The sequence below is a fragment of the Neopelma chrysocephalum genome, unplaced genomic scaffold (assembly GCF_003984885.1).
Source record: "Neopelma chrysocephalum unplaced genomic scaffold, ASM398488v2 Primary Assembly neopelma1_89, whole genome shotgun sequence".
NCBI lineage: Eukaryota > Metazoa > Chordata > Aves > Passeriformes > Pipridae > Neopelma > Neopelma chrysocephalum.
In genome coordinates this window covers 3,766,180-3,783,843 of record NW_020897751.1, presented here as the reverse complement: position 1 = coordinate 3,783,843, position 17,664 = coordinate 3,766,180, and the positions used below count along the sequence as shown (strand labels likewise).

The 17,664-nt window shown below is 52.8% G+C and overlaps 2 protein-coding genes across 4 annotated transcripts in view; both read left to right on the top strand.

Moving 5' to 3' along the window:
* The window catches only part of TSPAN15 (tetraspanin 15), an 18,186-nt gene extending 13,077 nt beyond the window's left edge, over nt 1-5,109 (top strand). For 2 of the 3 annotated variants that reach the window (XM_027693073.1, XM_027693072.1), the window contains exons 6-8: nt 2,274-2,321; nt 3,718-3,834; nt 4,270-5,109. In XM_027693073.1, coding sequence (XP_027548874.1) covers nt 2,274-2,321; nt 3,718-3,834; nt 4,270-4,422 — 318 coding nt within the window. In that variant the 3' untranslated portion in view covers nt 4,423-5,109. Of the gene's footprint in view, nt 1-2,273; nt 2,322-3,717; nt 3,835-4,195 lie in introns of all 3 variants that reach the window. The other variant, XM_027693074.1, reaches the window with a different exon arrangement.
* An 11,431-nt stretch (nt 5,110-16,540) lies between these two features.
* On the top strand, nt 16,541-17,083 carry NEUROG3 (neurogenin 3). Its single transcript, XM_027692941.1, has one exon. It carries the CDS (start codon nt 16,541-16,543, stop codon nt 17,081-17,083), a length of 543 nt encoding a protein of 180 aa, XP_027548742.1.
* The last annotated feature ends 581 nt before the right edge of the window (nt 17,084-17,664 follow it).

The window sequence follows — 17,664 nt, the reverse complement described above, 5'->3', positions numbered from 1 at the left end:
TTCTCAGGAACCAAAGCTAAACAGTTTTATTCTCAGGAACCAAAGCTAAACAGTTTTATTCTCAGGAACCAAAGCTAAACAGTTATGCTTTGAGTCTTGGGTGTTTGAGAGTAAGAAATTTGTGTGTATGAAGATAGTGTCTGCTGATCTGCAGACAGAGCTGCATGGAGCAGAAGAACTCAGGATTTTGCCCTCAGGAAAGGGAAAGCACGAAAATAAAAACTTCTCCAAGGGAAAATATACTCTCCGTGTGCTTCACTGACAGCTGGAGATGGGGGGGTGAGGCTACTTGTAAAGTGGTAAGCTCAGGGAGGTTAATTGAAAGGCAAGGAGAAGCCCCCAAATCATAAACAAGCTTCATACTTAAGCACAGGCTGTTGATCAGGATGCTGCAGTGCATTAGGGCTCATGGCTTTGCCACACTCGTGGCATTTCTGGGCCTTGTGGAGTCCGAGTGGTGCGGATGCTGCTCAGCAGGGTAACACCAACACTGGGCTGCAAGGATGGCTGCCTCGGGGAAAAGCCAACCAGAGGATGCATAAATCTTGTATGCTTGACAAATGCTTCCAAATACAGGCTGGTTTCTCTCCTGGAAAGCCACAGATATGGTTTGTGATTGCTCATTGGCTTTGTAGTCATGGAAAACTCCTGCTAATGTTGGAGGTTGGATTCTGATCCTCTAAAAAAGCCTTCTGCTAACACGAGCCAGGCTCACACTGGGGGGGCTCTGAAGGAACTATGTTTAAGTCAAAGTATTTATTAAAGACTTACACTAGTGTAGCAGATAAAATTTAGTCCCAAATGCCTATAATCCTCTGTTTCTAATACATTTATCTCTGCTGTGTGTATTTGCTGGTGCCACGATGTGCTGTTTGCAAATGCTGCTTCAAATGAAATGATGCAACTGCATTCCTTGTGGTCATGTATTTTGGGGGTGGTTACATGTTTTGGGGGTGGTCCCAGGGTGCTTGAGTGGCTTGGGAACATGAAATCACTCACAGCCAACACAACAACACGCTGGTGCAAGCGCTGACTTCCAAGTATATTTATTCCCTGTGGTTGGCAGATGGGTGCTCCTCATGGTTTCCCAACAGCCCTGTGAAATAGTTGGAGCTTTTTCTTCTAGGAATGTGCTGAACCTTGTTTGTGATTCAGTTGTGTGTTCAAGATTGGAGCCCAGTTTTTGGTTTTTTGGGGGCTTAAGAACTTTGACACTGGCTGGTATTTCTGCCACTTCGTAACATCCATCTTTTGCAAACATCCCTCTTCCTTCTTGGGAAGGTGACCTGGGAATCCCAGGCTACCACTCAGAGACCACCAGCATTTAGAAATCTTCATTCCTACATCTTGTTTTAATTTTGATGGAGGGGTATTCAGTTGCCTAGAGAAGCTGTGGCTGCCTCATCCCTGGAAGTGTCCAAGGCCAGGTTGGACGGGGCTTGGAGCAACCTGGGCTGGTGAAAGGTGTCCCTGCCCATGGCAGGGGGTGGAACTGGATGGTCCAACCCAAACCATTCTGTGATTCTCTATCAGTAACACAGTTTGTTCTGCCTTATTTTTGTCATTTACATATTCTCACTTTCTTCCATGTCTTTGGCTTTGTTCACTGCTTTCTTTGATGCTGGTGGGCTTTATGTTGGATGATTTGTAAGTGAGGGGGGGTGTTTTCAGGTTAGCTTTGCCAGGCCAGGTAGAACTTTGGAACCCACAGAGAATATTACATGGCTACAGAAAATGTGTTAGTAATTTGTGGTGAATGCAAGCACTCTCTTTAAAATATATGGATTTTATATTCATATATATAATGGTATATAAAATGATATTGTAATAAATTTAGTCTTGTAAAATGTTCATACAAGCATTCATAGAATTGGACATTATTTGAAGCTTGGATATTTCTGAGCTTAAATTTGTGATCATGATGGCATGAAGGCTGTTTTATGTTAACCACTGGTTTTCTTAATAAGATGTGTTAAGTTATTAAGGCTTTAAAATGAAACCCAGCTGTTCGTTCTGTGGAAATGCTGTGTCGTAGCTCACTGTGGTTGCTGATGCCACGCTGGTTTTGCTGGATAGATATGGCTCAAATGTGTTGTGACACACTGACAATACTCATTTCTCTGAAATCATGTAGAGCTCTAACTAAATCTGGTGTTGGACTGGAAAATAACCCTGTTGCTGGTTTTGTATGGGTTGGGCAGACATAGAATAAAAATAATGTTTTTGTAATTTTTATTTTCTGCTGCAGTTTGTATTTGTTGTTTTCTTTTCAGACAGACATTATCAACACTATGTGTGGATACAAAACCATTGACAAAGAGGTAAAGTAACCAGTGTCCACCCTGCCATGGCAGAGGGTGCTGCTTCTCTGCATTGTTTTTGGTCAGTTGGAAAGTTGTCTTCTGCATGCTTCAGTCTGCCAGACAGTTAAATCAGCAATTAAAATGTCTGTGTTTTTTTTTCTGGAATAACTTCCACATATTAAAAAAGCTAATCTTGTTTGATTGTGGTATCTTCCCTTCTTTGTATTTTCCATGATTCCTTGTTTCATGACAACTTCCCCAAGCTAATTGCACAATTAACGCACAAGAAGCTGCTTTCATACTTTTAAGCAGTGACTTGAGTTGGGGAAAACTTTTAATACTTAAAAGCCAAAGTTTCTCACTGAGTAAAATTGGTGTTAGTAAAGCCAACTTAGCTGTTTCTAAGTATTTTGTATCCCTGTAGTGGGTTTTTTATTTTTAGGCCTGTAATAGTTATTCCTGGAAGAAGAGTGGGACTTCCCAGGTTGTGTTGGCAGCCCTCTCCTCCCTCCAGGAGCAGGATGGGGCCTCCTCCTTCAGCCTTCCCTTTTGGGAATAGCCCTGGTGACTCCAGAGGAGAGACTGCCAGCTCAAGGCAGTAATTGCAGAGTGATTAAGAAGGGAAATCAGTAATTGGATCTGCCCTGAGTTCTCCACTCCTGGCTCTGGAGTGCTGGTGTGGGGGCTGCTCCAGGAAAGCCCCTCTCCCCAGCTCATTTGAGGCACTTGGAGCACAATGCCAGCCTCAGTTGTTGGGTTTTGGGATTACTGGTTATCTTTACACACGACTTGTCTTCATTTAGGTTAATTGATTTACGGCTTAATCACCTGAACGCTCCAGCCTGGCTCCAATGCCCCGAGCACTTAAGCATATGCTTAACTTCACCCCATTCATCTGCTTAGGACCCTTTGCAACCTCAAGTGCTTTCTATGTTATAGGCTGGGGTCACGGAGCAGCACAGCTTGCAGGACTGAATCTCAAACCCTCTTGTTCCTGCCCTTTTTAGAGTCTATTGCAAAGCACTTGGTCCACAATTTATATTTTTCCACTGCTGTACTTTCAACTTGGAAGAAGAGATGAAAGCCAAAGGGAGACTCCTCTTCTTTCGAAGTGGTCTCAAATCAGAATTGGATGCATTTCTTGTAGAGAAGTGGCTGCAAAATCAGGTTTAAAGCAATAAAATAACTTATTTAAGTGTGGAACAACTTAAGAAAGGTTAAAAAAATAACTTGTGCAGGTGTGGAACAACTTAAAAACAGATGGAAGGATTTGGGGTGAAGTTTCTGTTAAATGCAGTGGGTTTAAAGAGGTGGGAAGGCGAACCAGATTTGCCTGCCTGAATTTTGAGTGACCACCACGTGTGTCACACAGCAGTGGAACTGCCTGTTGAACGCTCACTCCCTTATTTTGCAGCGCTTGAGTGTTCAGAATATTATCTACGTCCGAGGGTGCACGAATGCAGTGCTTATCTGGTTTTTGGACAACTACACCATCATGGCTGGAGTGCTGCTCGGCATATTGCTACCCCAGGTAGGGAGGGGGCACTGCCTTATCCACTGAAGGGAGCATCTGATTTGTTGCTACAGTATGTGAAATCCCATTTGATGTAATGTAACTGATAAGCTGAGGCGGCATTCTGGTAATTTAGTAGCATTACTGGGATATGTTGCAGGATTTGGTGGGGTAATTTGCTCTTGCTTGGGGTTTTTTGAGTCTCTCCTCCTCAAGCTGCATCCACTGAGATTTTCTAATGCTCCAAAGGACAGGGGTGCTAATTCTTCTGCTGCGTTAGTTCTTCACAAAAATTATCCATTTATACCGCTATATGAAAAGTGAATTTATATATATATATATATATATTTACACATATATCCGACGTGTGTATACGCAGTTTGTAAAGCCTGCTGCAAGAAGCACGAGATAAGCCTCCCGTGAGCTCTGAGTAGAGATCCCTTCCTTTTGCAGTTCCTGGGCGTGCTGCTGTCCCTGCTGTACATCACCCGCGTGGAGGACATCATCACGGAGCACAAGCTGGGCGAGCGGCTGTTCGGAGACGTGCGGCACAGACCCGCGCCCGAGCTCGGCGGGGCCGGCTGCTGCATGTGCTACCCGGGGTGACTGCGGGGACCCCGAGAGCAGTGAAACCCAGGCGAGCCCTCCTGGTCTGGCACGTGCTGCTGTCACAGACCGGCGGCGGTGCCACAGTGCCCTCGGTGTGTCTGCGCCCACAGATGCCCCAGAAGGGCCCCGCGCTGCCGCCGCTGCCGCCGCGGGATCGCGGCGCTGCCGGAAGGTGGGTTTGTGGATCATTAAATCTTCTTTTTGAGTGATTGCTGAGTGATACAAAGCCAGAGCAACTATTCTGGGAAGATCGGAACGTCGATTTCTGGGAAGTGTCTTCGCATCTTGGGATGTCGTATTTAAATGTGTGTCGTTTCCAGCCTTATTTTCTTACTTCTTCCAAGAGAGATTTCTTACCGATCTACATGGTGATTATGTTTAATAAACGTTTTTTGCTAATCTTGATGACTTTACTGACAATAATGGATGTGATGCTGATCGCTTTCATTGCTCAGTTTTCTGTGCCTTTTAATAATGGGGCAAATGCCAACGTGGAATTAGTCAGGAAATGCTTGATATATTTTTTTAATGCAATTTATTACTGTCCGGCTTTTGTATAAACTTACAAGATGTTTGAGTTTTGGATATATCTTTCCTCTTTAGTAAATTAACTAGGTGACTTATGACTTTCTGGTTTTTTTGGAGTTCTGTATGTCAAGATGTTTCTGAATTTTATTGTCAAAATAAAAGCAGTAAGTTGTTTTTCTTAAAAAAAAAAAAGAAAAGAAAACAAAAAAACTCACAAAGATTTTGTCTAATATGCTTTTCATTTTCTTATGTAAGTTAAGCCTGTCCCTCAAATGCTGAATCCAAAGGTAGAAATAGGTGGAGCTGTGATTCTGGCTTGGGTGCTGCCTGCCTGGGCCTTTGGAGAGGCGCTGAACATCTGTGCCTCGCTTGCTTCTCTTAGTGAATTGGGGACAATACTTGGGAGTCACCAAGAGCTCTGGGGTTTTTGTTGGTGTTCCTTTGTCCTGAGCATTTCTCTGCAGTCTCTCCAGCCCCAGCCGGGCTTGCAGGCAAAATGCAAAACCTAATTATCATGATACTTCAAATAAACCAAAGACAGGAAGAGAATAAAGCAGGTTTATATCCTGAATCTAAATCTCTGCTTTTCTGAACAGTCCACTAAGACAAACAGAGCAATATCTGATATTATGCTCCTTGCTAGTTTTTGGTTTTGTTGTTGTTGTTTGTTTTGGTGGTTTTTGTGGGTTTTTTTGTTTGTTTGGTTGGTTTTAAATTTCCTTGTCCTGGACATTTTTTCTGCTTTTTTTTCAAAACTCAGTGTTTTCTGTTTAGCTCTCTGCCTTCACCAAGAATTTCTGAGGAAGCTTTATGCATTTCCAGGAGCCAGAAGGGACTCATCCAGTTCTTTGGTGTTCCTGCTGGTTTCTAGGGAGAGAGATCTCACGGCGTTATTTCCTACACAGCACACTCTAGCGTCGGGTCCTGCACGTGGTTGTTACATATTTCAATTGCTCCGTATCGTTGTTGCCTAAATCTTCCTGGGGTCTGTCTTGAATAACATGCTTTGGTAAGTTAGGAAACGAGGTGTGTTTTAAGGGTGGGTTTGTGTACAAAGAGAGGAAGGGGAAAAGGAGGGGCAGCTTGGGAGGACAGAGCTGACTGCTGGAGAAGGATGGGAAAGTTAAAGCTGAAACTGCTTTGTTGTAGAGAGTGAGCTGGGAAGGTGGGAATTCTCCTTTGATGACAGAAGTAATTTTTTTTTTCTTTACTATTAGTGTCTTGTAAATGTTGTGGTGGCTTGAAATATGAGCTGTCCAGGAAAGCAGGAGGTGACGGAAGCACGGTTAAACTTTGGGTGGTTTAAATGAAACCGGGAGAGTCTTTGGGAATACCAGAGAGCAATTCTCCTTTAGCAAGGAAATTTGTGGGCTGTACTGAATTTTCAGCCATCCCCAGTTTTCATACACAGTGTTTGCATGGGAATGGTGTCTACCTGACAATCACGAATTCAACCTGGATGATTTTGTTTAATAAATTGATTCAAAGAAGTTTAGTAAGTTGATTCAAAAACTTGACCTTTCCCATTCCCTCAGATTTGAGGAAATTAACTCTTGGCTTCACAGGCCCGTGGTGACCAGAGGGAAGGATGATGCCTATTGGGAGGTTGCTGGAGGGAGATGCAGCAGTTCTCTGCTCAGCTGCCTTTTCCAGACAGCTGACATGAAAGTTGGCTTTAAATGGGTGAAGAATGCTGATCTAATTCAATCCCTGTCCTCTTGGCTGGGCTGCTCCTCACAGATGCATCCTTAACCTGATTTTAAAAAAATGCTCCTTGCCTGCTGTTGAAAAGACTAAGGCAACTCTGGAAAATTCCAGAACTATGGATTTTTTTGTGTGTGTGTGTAATTTTAAAGCACCTTGACAACTGTGAGCTTCCCGGGCTTCATCATCCGTGTGCTCCTGCTTTCCATCACCATTCAGCTAGAAACAGAGGTTTGCCTCTATATTTCAAATAATTAGAGGCCATAGAGGCACAGACTTGGGGTGCCTGGCTGGAGCATCGTGCGCAGTATGTGCTGTATATGCTGCTGCTGGAGCATGATAAAAACCTTTAATTAGCACGGATCCGGAGGAGAAATGCCGAGCAGCTCTCCCTCTGCTGGTGTGGATGTGTCATATCGCAAGACACGAGTTAAGTCCCTGCTCGCTGGAATTAAATCCCTGCTCAGTGCATCCATACAGCACAAGGCTTCCTCCAGTGGCCCTTTCCCCTGCCCTCCTTCAAGAAGCCCCTTTGTGCCGGCACAGCTTCCGTGGGAATCCCTCCAAAACCCTGAACCTCTGCAGAGATTATCATCTGTTTGTGAGGGACACTTGGGATACGGCTGCTGGTTACAACTTCACCTGGAAAACCAGCCTTGGAGGTGGGATGAGCTAATTTCCTCTCGATGGGGAAAAAACCCCAGTGTTTAAGGTCTAAAAAACATTTAGCTAAAAGTTGATGTGCAGATTTGTGTTCCTAAAGCCCTTTTGTTCACTGGGACTTCCCAGAGTTCCTGATATTTCTGCACCAGCTGATCATTCAAAGGTTCTTGTGTGGGTTCAGGAATTGCTTTTTGATAAGAAATAATGTGGGTGTTCCACCACAGGGAGCAGGTGCTCTCACTCACGGGGATCCTGTGGGCTCTGCTGGGCCAGGGAGATCAGCCTGACCCCAAGGACCTGAGTGGCAAGTGAAGTTGCTTTGGGTTGACATCCTCATTTGATGACTGTACCTTTTTGGAGAGGGAGGGCAGCATCTTCATCTGCGGTGGGAGAGCAGTGCTACTGTTTATGATGTCAAATTGACTTTCAGTCCATTGTGCTGCTTAAAACTGATGCAGCTCCATCTCTTTTTGCACTTGGGATAGAAGTACTGCTTGGGAAGTTCAGCTCCTGGCCTGATGGGTGTCTCTGCAGCTCTAAGGGATTACATCTGGCCCCACAGCAGCAGGAAGAGCGCTCGGCAAAGGCAGCTGTTAAATCCACTCAGGAAAGTGAGAGCCCTGTCTGTTTCCACCCCATTTCCAACATGCTCTTTGAAGGCGGTACTTTTTTCCCATGGAAGGTTTTGTCCTTGATGAAGAGGTGAAAGCTGCCATCCTGGAAAGGAGCTGATCTGCCTGGGATGTGCACACCAGGGCAATGCCACCTCATCCTCCTGGGCATTGGGTACTGGTTTGCTGATCCCAGCCCCATCCCACTGCTCAGCCCTGCTTGGACATTTTCTGTGGATCAGCCCCACGGGCTCTGGGATGGGAGGTTTTGCCTGGGGAAGCACAAGGAGCTCCTGGCACCGGCTGAGCATCTCTTGCCACAGTGCTCCCAGGGATGCTCAAGGACTCTGCAGTGGGATCTGTGCAGGGCTGATCCTGGGGCGAAGCAGGAGCAGCACCATCAATTCCAGCTTGAGGCTACAGCTTCCTGGGTTAAAATAAGCATAGCAACTCCCCGGGGGGGTTGGAGGATGCTGGGGAAACAGACTGGGGTGTCAGATGAGGAAGGAGCTCTCTGAGGTCCCTGGAGCTACATGTGGGCACTGGCAGAGCTGCTGAGCTGCTGTGGACTATTGGTTCTTGGAGACATCTGTGTGCAGGACTCGGAAGTTTCTGTGTTTTTTCAAACATAATTGGGTTTTGCTGGCTGGGACAGCTGCCTCCTCCCCATCTCTCCCAGGGTGGGTGTTGTGTGCTCTCGGGTCCCGTGCAGCACACTGCTGGGTAAGTACAATTTCAAAGGGCCTCATGCCGGGGCTGGGAAAAGTGGCTATGCCAGAGGAGCAGTGCAAACTGTGCCTGAAACTTGGCTACAGGCTGTGATGAGTCAGGGAACATGGTCCTCTGGAGGGATGGCCGAATCCATGGCAGAAGGGGAGAAGATGCAGGTAAGAACTTCAGTGTGAGTTCTGAAAGCCTTGATCTTTCCCATCACAAGCCTGCAGGAGATGACGCTCAACCCCAGAGCGCTGCTGCTGGTGCTCATGGTGAGTTTGGCAGCCCTCACATTGGAATCGGGCACATGCAGTGCTGCTGTTGGGATGTGCCTTTACCTCTCTTGGGTCTTCTCCTTGCCCTTCTCTTGGTGGTGAGGCACTGTGCAGCTGCAAGTCCTCTTGGCTCATCCAAGGAGCCCTCCCAGTGTCCATCTCCCTGCACATGGGGCTGGGAAGAATGTGGGCGCAGATCTGGGAAGGTTCCTGTCCCAGCAAAGGGAACGGATGCTGGTGCTGTGCTTGTGCTTCCCTCAGCTGAGACTATGGCTCAGGTAGAAGCGGTCTCCAGCTTCCCATAATTTGGTGTTTCCTAAAATAGTGTTGGTTCTTCAGGAAAGGGAGGTGAAATGTCCAAAGCCCCCAAGACAGCTCCATGTCTGGGCTTCGTTCTGTTCCCAGCCAGCTGTTAGGTTATTTCTGTGTAAAATGTATTTGTGCTGCAGAAAGCATCTGATCCACCTGAGGAAATGAGCTCTGTCAGGAATACTCTCTATCTCAGCCCAGGATACATGTGTGTGTCATGGGGTCATCGCACAGCCCCCATCCCAGGAGCAGGGACAAAGGGACCAGGACGGATGGGATGTGCTGTTTGAGCATCCCATGGCAAGCAGCCTCATTGCCCGGCAGTGGAAGGAGAGGTTGTGAGTGCCCACAGGGTGCCTGCAGCACCCCTGTCACGCCTCATCCTGCCATCCCGACCCTGGCACCTTGTGAACGGGGCAGGATGTGGCCCACCCCCAGCCTGGTGACAGCAGCGGCGGCACGCCAGCCCCCCACCCCAATTATTGTTGGGTGTCGAAAAAGACATTGAAAAGCAAGGAGAAGAGCTGTGAAGAGGGTCATTTTAGTGGCTCTTTCTCTCTTCTTTCCCCCCCCTCCCCGAGGAGGAAGTTAGAAAAGCAGAGCCCTCAAAGCCGCATTGAAAGGGTGACAGAGACGGGATAATGCGTAAGACTGAGGGAAGGAATCTCAGAGCACTCGCCACGGTGTTTTAATGATCTGTTAACAATTACCCCTTTCAGGGGAGAACATATGGTAGATGGTTTGCTTTTTTTTTTTTTAAAAAAAAAGACAAAAAAAGAAAAAAGAAATTACTCCAGAAACTTAAATGATGGTGGAAAATGGTGGGTATTGTGGTGAAGAGCTGGGGGAGGGAGGTGTAGCGCTCGGAGGGAGGGGATGTCAGATGATGAGAGGATGTCAGATAACGTGTCCCTGAGCACGGGGGCCTTGCTGGAGCCAGAGACCCCCCAAAAATGCCGGTACCCTGGAGCTCCTAAGCGTAGCTGGGGCTGGGTGCCTGGAGGAGCCATAGTAGGATTGAAGAAGTGTAGTAATGAAGGAAAATGATTAGGCTGCTGATAAAACTCAGGAAGCTGCTGGGACCCTTCATGACATTGGCTGGAGCATCCCCCTCAGCTCATGCTCAAGACCAGCTTTGTGGGCAGGGCTGGTCCTGAGCTCCCCTCCCTGCAGCTGGGGCTGGCAGAGCCACCCAGATGGCTCCAAGGCTCTGGCTGCACACAGGCAGTGAGTGCTTGGAGGTTTCCCTGCTGTTACCTGCCTTGGGATCGTTACCTTTCTCCCACTGAAACCTTTTGGCATGAGTTTAGATTGTGGTTCACCAAAATCACATGTACAGGTTGATGATAACTTGTGTTCCAGAGCTGGGCTGCAGCTAAAATTCTGGGTCACAACTGCAGTGTTTTGTATGAAAATACATGGATATCTTTTTTTTTTTTTTTTTTTTTTTTTTGCAAATACATAATTTCTTGTTGAGATACAGAAGTCAGGCTGGCTGCTCACCTTTGCAGGGGTCCTGGCATGGGCTGGCAGGAGGGGCTGTGCTGTTTGTGGGCTTCCCAGGTTCATTATACACCTGGACTCAAGGAAGAAAATGGTCCTGTATGGATATAAACTTGTCTTCTCCTCACCACTGCAGCAGTGCAGGGCAGGAGAAAGCTCCAATTCAACGGTGAGGAATTGGGCAGATTAAGCCACGTGCTAGATGAAGAGCTGGGAGAGGGTTTGTGCAGATAGGCAGGGACAGCTGGAGAAAGCTGGGATGAGGAACCAAGGCTGCCTAGAAGGGACACCAGTGCAAGGTGTGCCAGGAGAGGGGCACAAAAATGTGAGGAGGGGAGCGAGGGGATGGCAAGACTGGGACAGAGGAAGGGATGATGCTTCCTGAGGCTGAAAGAAGGGAGGAGATGGGAAGAGAGCAGGCTGGCACAGGACTGGTCAGAGAGGGGATGGAGTGTTGCTGGGATTGGTGTGGGGGCTGCAACCACATTCAACCCTGTGGGACGGTCAGCACAGCACTGTAGCTTGCCAGGTGTGGATTGCACAGCTGAGAATGGACACGGGAGGATCATAAACTGGCTACCGGCAAGTACATGGGGCCAGCGGGCAAAATACCCACCCCACAGCTTTGAGTCACATCCCTCCTGGCAGCAGTGGTTTGGCTTGAGCCGTGACCCCTGCACCACGCTGGGCACATCTCCCAGTGGTGGCAGTGACCTGGCACCAACTTCAACTGGCAAAGAAAGGGTCTAAGCCCCCCCATCTTGCTCTGTCTCATGTTGAAGGCTTCAATGAAGCTCTGGAGAAGGGTTAGTTTTGTGTGAGTCCATCAGGGCATCTCTGCCTTTTTTTCCAGACCAGATGGGGGGATTTCCTTCCAAACCCCTGGCTTTTAGCAACTTTTTTGTTTCTCAAAAGCCAGCTTTCTGGTGTATTCTGCTATGTTTGAAGTCTGACTGGTGGAGCCTCTAAATCAGAAAGAAAAGCATATCTTTAATTATTTTTGGAGGTCAGGAAGCACCATCTGTCTGTTTGATGAGCAGCTGGGTGTTGACGAGTTTCAGAGAACGCCAATACGACCAGTGCTTATAACCTCATCTTGCATCAAAACGCCAGAAGTTAGATTTTTATCCTTATGGGAATGAAGCGCTGATCAGGAAGGTGGCAGCCTGAGCTCAGCATATCCATGGTCTGTAACTATTCATTCGTGGCTGAAGGAGGGTTGGTGCAAATGAATACTGAAGCCTCAAGTCTGTGTTGTCCAACTGGTAAGTGAAGACAACCACTGCCAGCTGGTGAAGTCTGAGTGCTGGGGAAATCCTGTCATGAAAACTACCTCCTGTTCAACTGTAGACTATGGAGACAGTAAATGTCTGATTACAGTTCTTCTTTGAGATTTCCATGCAGGCAGATACACAGCTACGGGCTTGCTTTGGGCCTCTGGGCCTGCTGATGGGCCTCTGGGCTTGAATGCATGTGTTTCATTCAGCCATCAGAGGAATGTAGTGGTGGTGGTGGATTCGGCCAGATCTCACCAGAAACTTGGTGTAAAGATTAAAGCACTTGGAAAACCTAAGGGAGGGAGATGTGTAACCCGTCCTATCTGCCCAGGCTGTCATCAGGGCAGAAGAGAAACCCTTTTTTCTGGCAGCAGAGACATGCTGGGGCAAGGAACTATTGCCATAAATGGGGAGGAGAGCAAGCCTGGCAGAGCTGGGAATGATGGGAAGAGACTGGCTCCCAGAGAAGTGAGGACTGTCTTTCTCTGCCTGGGCAGGTGCTTGGAGGGTTGAGTAAATACTTTAATGTACAGGTTTCACAGCACCCACCTGTTGGCATCACAGCCCAGTATCCAACTGACCCTTTTCTACTTATCATTTGTTCCCTGCCTTTCCTCTCCATGGTATTCCTGTTCCTTTCTTCTCTCCTATCCAGAGGTAACCCAGGTTTTTGCATTGCTAAATATTGTTGATTCTGACACAAGATGTCTCAGTGTCAGAACAACTGTCTGCTCTTGCAGCCTTATGAAGCCATTTCCTGTCAGGTTGTTTTAAGGACACATAAGCATTGGAGAGAGGTTTATTGTAGAGTGGGATTGCACACTGAAAACTCTTGGGCTTTCTATCAGGGCTTCTGCTCCTCCGGTGCAGTGACAGCATCCCTGACCCCAGGGCTTATTTCTCCTTGCACAGAATCATAGAATGGTTTGGACTGGATTGAAATGCTAAAGATCATCTAGTTCCAACCTCCCCTGCCATGGACAGAGATGCCACTCGCTCAGCCAGGTTGCTCACAGCCCCATCCAACCTGGCTTTGAACACTTCCAGGGATGGGACAGCCACAGCTTCTCTGAGCAACCTGTGCCAGGGCCTCCCCACCCTCACAGGGAAGAATTCCTTCCCAGTATCCCATCTAACCCTGCCCTCTGTCAGTGTGAACCCATTCCCTCTTGTCATGTCATTCCACGCCCTTCTCACAAGTCCCTCTCCAGCTCTCTTGGAGCCCCTTAAGGCACTGGAAGGTTCCCCAAAGCCTCCTCTTGTCCAGGCTGAACAACCCCAGCTCTCTCAGCCTGTCTCCATAGCAGAGGTGCTCCAGCCTTTGGAGCATCATCGTGGCCCCAAAGAACATTTTGATGCACGATGAGGTTGCAAGTGCTGAGGACTTGTCCCACTGGCTTGATCTGGAACTTCTCACCCCTCAGCTGCCCATCGAAGGGACAGACGGTGCTCAGTTGTGCACAGCTCAGCGCTCACTATGTAAGGGATGACTTCCCGAGGAGGCTCTTTGCGCCTCTGCGGGCACCCCTGGCCCCCGCCCGTGGCCGCCTCCCTCCCCGGGGCCGCGCTCTGTCGTGCGCACCGTCGGGCGGCTCCCGGGGACGCTCCAGCCGCCGCTTGTCAGGGCTCCCCTTCCCTCTCCTGCTTGGTTTGGTGCTTTATATATTTTTGCGCCCCTTCTCCTCTCGCTCTTGTAGGAAGAGGCGGGGGCGGGGGGGTGGAGAAGGGAGAAATATTGTTTGAATTCACAAAGGGGGGCATCTGGTGCACCTTGCGCCTGGCATCTGTGCTCCTTGTGTCCCGAGCAGCGCGCTCGCACCGGGGCGAGGGGCAGGAGGGGCCGGCGTGCATCTGTTGGGCGCCACAATAAAGTCACAAAACAGCGGCGCGGGCCCGGCCCCGCTGCGCTGCCCTCTCAGAGGGGGACGCGGGGCTGCGGCTCCCAGGTATTATGCGCCGGGTAGGTAGGGCCGGGGCAGCAGCTGCTCCACCGACCCGCCCGACATATGGCACCGCAAATCACGGTACCTCCTGAGAAGCCCCGGCCGGGGGCAGCGGGGGACGGACGGGGCGGCCCCGGGGCAGGTGCCTCCACCGTGCGCCCGCCGCTGCCTCCGCCGCATCACCGGCCCCGCGGGCGCGCACCGCTGGCCCCGGGTGGGTGGAGAGCGCGGAGCGGCCGGCGGCCCCCCGACCCTACAGTCACCTCTAGGATCGGAAGCGGGCCCAGCCTTATCTACCCTCCCCTCTCCAGAGCAAACAGCCCCCGGCGGGCGGGCGGGAGGGCTGCGGCCGAGCCCCGGCTCGCCAAACGTCCCCGACGCCTGGCAGGCGAGGGATGCGCCGGGGCCGCTCTGGTTACCATATGTTTTCAATAAAATAAGACAAATAGGGCCGGGAGATAGGGATTGCAGTAAACCTGTTATAAAGCAGCATAAACCAGGCCAATGTAAACGGCAGCAGGGCCCCTCCTGGAAGGGCCGTTGGGTGCCAGCTCTGCGCCGGGCGGCCCGGCCAGGTGTGAGCGGGAGCCCGCCGCGGTGCCCCCGCAGGTTTTTATCACGTTCGTGGCATTATGGTGCTTGTTATGCTAACTATGAGTAAACATCCCCGATCGGGCTTTGTGGCGACGGGAGGGAGTTATCGGAAAGTGGCGGTGGGAAGGTGATTTAACAATAAAGTTGTCTTGTTTGCCAGCAGGTGATGTCTGCCCCCAGCCCCATGATTAATGCTTCCCAAAGCACTCCACTTTACAATCTCTTGTAATTATTTATTAAACGAAATCTATTTATTATTATTTTAGCAAACAGCGGTACCAGGTGGGGCTTTCTTTTCCTCTTCAGCTTTTGTTTGAAGGACGTTTGAAGTGGGTAGTCTGAGGCTTGGAAACTCGCTCGCCAGATTTTTTTGTCATCCAATTGCATAGGCACAAAAAAACCCCCCCAACCCCTCCGGGCCCTTCCTATTCATCCTCCGCTGCCCTCCGAGCAGCCCCTCGAGAAGGGGCGCCCGGCCCCCCTCGGCACCACTCCCCCGCCCTCCCAGCGGGGCTGCTCGCCGCCGCACCGCGCTCCTGGAAAGGCAGCGCGCACAGCCCCGCACCGCCTCGCACCGCGCCGGCCAAGGCCACCCCGCGGGGCCAAGTACTGGCCCGGGCTGGGGAAGCTGTCCTCCGCCCCGCCGAGGCCCAATGGGGCCGCTCCGGCCACTCCCGGCCCCAGGATCCCCGGCCGGGATCCGCCGCACCGCTTTGGTGAAGGAGCGGGGGGACTCCCGCCCTGGCGGGGCTGCGCCCTCCCGGCGGCCCTGCCCGCACCCCCGGGAGCGCCGTGCCGTGCAGGGGGAGCCCGGCCCCACTGCTCCCGGCCCCTCGCCCTCCTCCGGGAAAAGGTGCCCCGGGCCCGGGCCGCTCTCCACCGCCGGCCTCAGCCGGTGCGCAAAAGTCCCCGGCACGTTTGCGCACCGAGCCCCGTGGCCAGCGCGGCTCCCCCCGAGCCCGGCGCGAGGCCGGCGGCGCGGGGGGGGCCCTCAGGCCTCGGGAGAGCCCTTCCTCTACGGGACCCAGCCCCCGTTTCCCCTGGGGGAGCAAAGTCACGACGCGGGTGGGGGCTGGAGAACGGCGTCCCGTCCCCTCCGGTGCCGGCGCTCGCGGCCCACAGGGCAGCGCTCGCAGCTCTGCCGGTCGATGCGCGAGGGGCGCGGGGATGTTCCCGGCGCTGCAGGGGCGAGGAGAGGTGTGACGGGAGGCGGCGAGGTCCACTCGCTCCCCTAAGGGGTCGGAGGGGGTGTCTCGGGAGCGCGTCGCGGGCCCAGAGCCGCGGGAAGTGGTTGTGGCTGTGCTGAGGGGAGCCGAGCCGGAACGGGGCCAGGGGGGCCCTCATGGCCGGCACCGCGGGGACCCCGCCTGGCCCGGCTGTGCGTCCCTGGCCACCCCGGGGCCCGGCGCTGCCCTGCGGCAGTGTTGGGTGCTGGGCTGCGCCCTATCACCGCCGGGGCCCTGTACCTCGCCCCGATCCCCACCACATCCCTGCGGAACCCGGACCGTGCGGCCGCCCCTCTGCGCGGGGTCGGCGGCTCGGCCCGGGGGAGGTCTGGGGGGCGGGGGCCGGCCCGGAGGAGAGGGGGCGGGCAGGGGCGGGGGGTCCCGGCGCGGCGCTACGCGGCGTGGGAGCCGGCGGGGTCTCGCGTGGCGGGGCCGGACCGGCGGGCGGTGCCGAGCCCGGCACGCTCCCGTCGAGCTGATAAGATAAAAGCGTGCCAAGGGGTGGATGCGGGCGGGGGGGCGCACACGCCGCCCGGCCGGGAAATCCCCATTGTCTGCTGGCCCTATATATAGGGGCTTAACGGCAGTCGTGTGCCGGCGGCGCAACCTCTCCTGCCCGCACTCGAGGGACCGCGGGAAGGGGGGAGCGGCGCAGGGCGCGCAGCCAGAGCCACTCTTCTGGCCCCGCAGCCTCGGCCGAGCTCAGCAGGCACAGCCGCGGGGGATAGGGCTCTCCCGGGCCGGCCAGCGCAGGTTTGGCTTCGCAGGATGGCCCCGCAGAGCGACCGCTCGCCGGACGAAGGGCAGCCGTATTTCGGCGGCGCCGAGGACCCCTCCCCGGCGGCCAGTGGGGGTTCCGCGGGCAGCCGGGACGCCTCGCCGGCCCGCACCGCCCTGGCCCCGCGGGAGGCGGCCGCCCGCAGGAAGGGGAAGGCGCGGCGGGGCCGCGGCAAGGCGCGGAACGAGGGGCTACTCAGCAAGCAGAAGAGGAGCCGGCGCATGAAGGCCAACGACCGGGAGAGGAACCGCATGCACCACCTCAACTCCGCCCTGGACGCGCTCCGCAGCGTCCTGCCCACCTTCCCCGACGACGCCAAACTCACCAAGATCGAGACGCTCCGCTTCGCCCACAACTACATTTGGGCGCTCACGCAGAGCCTCCGTCTGGCCGAGCAGAGCCTGCCCGAGCCCACCCCGCCGCCGCCACCCCCCGTCACCGCTTCCCCCGGGCCCTGGGACTCGCCCTGCCCCGCCGCGCCGCCGCCCGCCGCCCTGCGCCGCGGCCCCGTCGCCTTCCCTGCCTTCCTGTGAGCCCCCCGCCCGGCCGCTGTCCCCCTGCTTGTGGCCTTCAAAGGGCCGGCGGGGCGGGGGCTCCCCGCGCTGCGCGCCGGGGGGCGGCGGTGGCCCCGCTTCCCCCCGCCCCGTCCCGTCCCGCTCGGCTGAAAAGCGCAGCGGGAGCGGGCGGACAAAAACAAATCACGGTTTTGTACTCGTTAACGGTAAATTATATTAATTTGTCGCTATCGGTATTTATTGATTATATTTCGTGACAAATATGTATTTTGTATATAAGAGTATTTTTAGCAGCGGTGGTCCAGCTGTCTGTAGCCGCGGCTGTATTTTGGGTTTTCTGAAGAAGAAGAAGAAGAGGAAAAATAAAGCGTGTCGCGGTCAGACCTGTGCAACGCCGTGTTTTTTCCACCGAGGGCTCTCCGGGGATTTCCCAATCGAGCGCAGCCCGCGCCAGAGAGGGCAGGGCCGGCCCTGCGGGGGCTTCCTCGGGGCACCGGGCGGTGTGCCCGGAGCAGCGGTGATGGAGAGCGGCGCGGCGGGGCCCTGTGTGCCTCTGTACGCTCCGGCGTGTGCCCGTCGGGGCCCAGCGCGGATTTAAA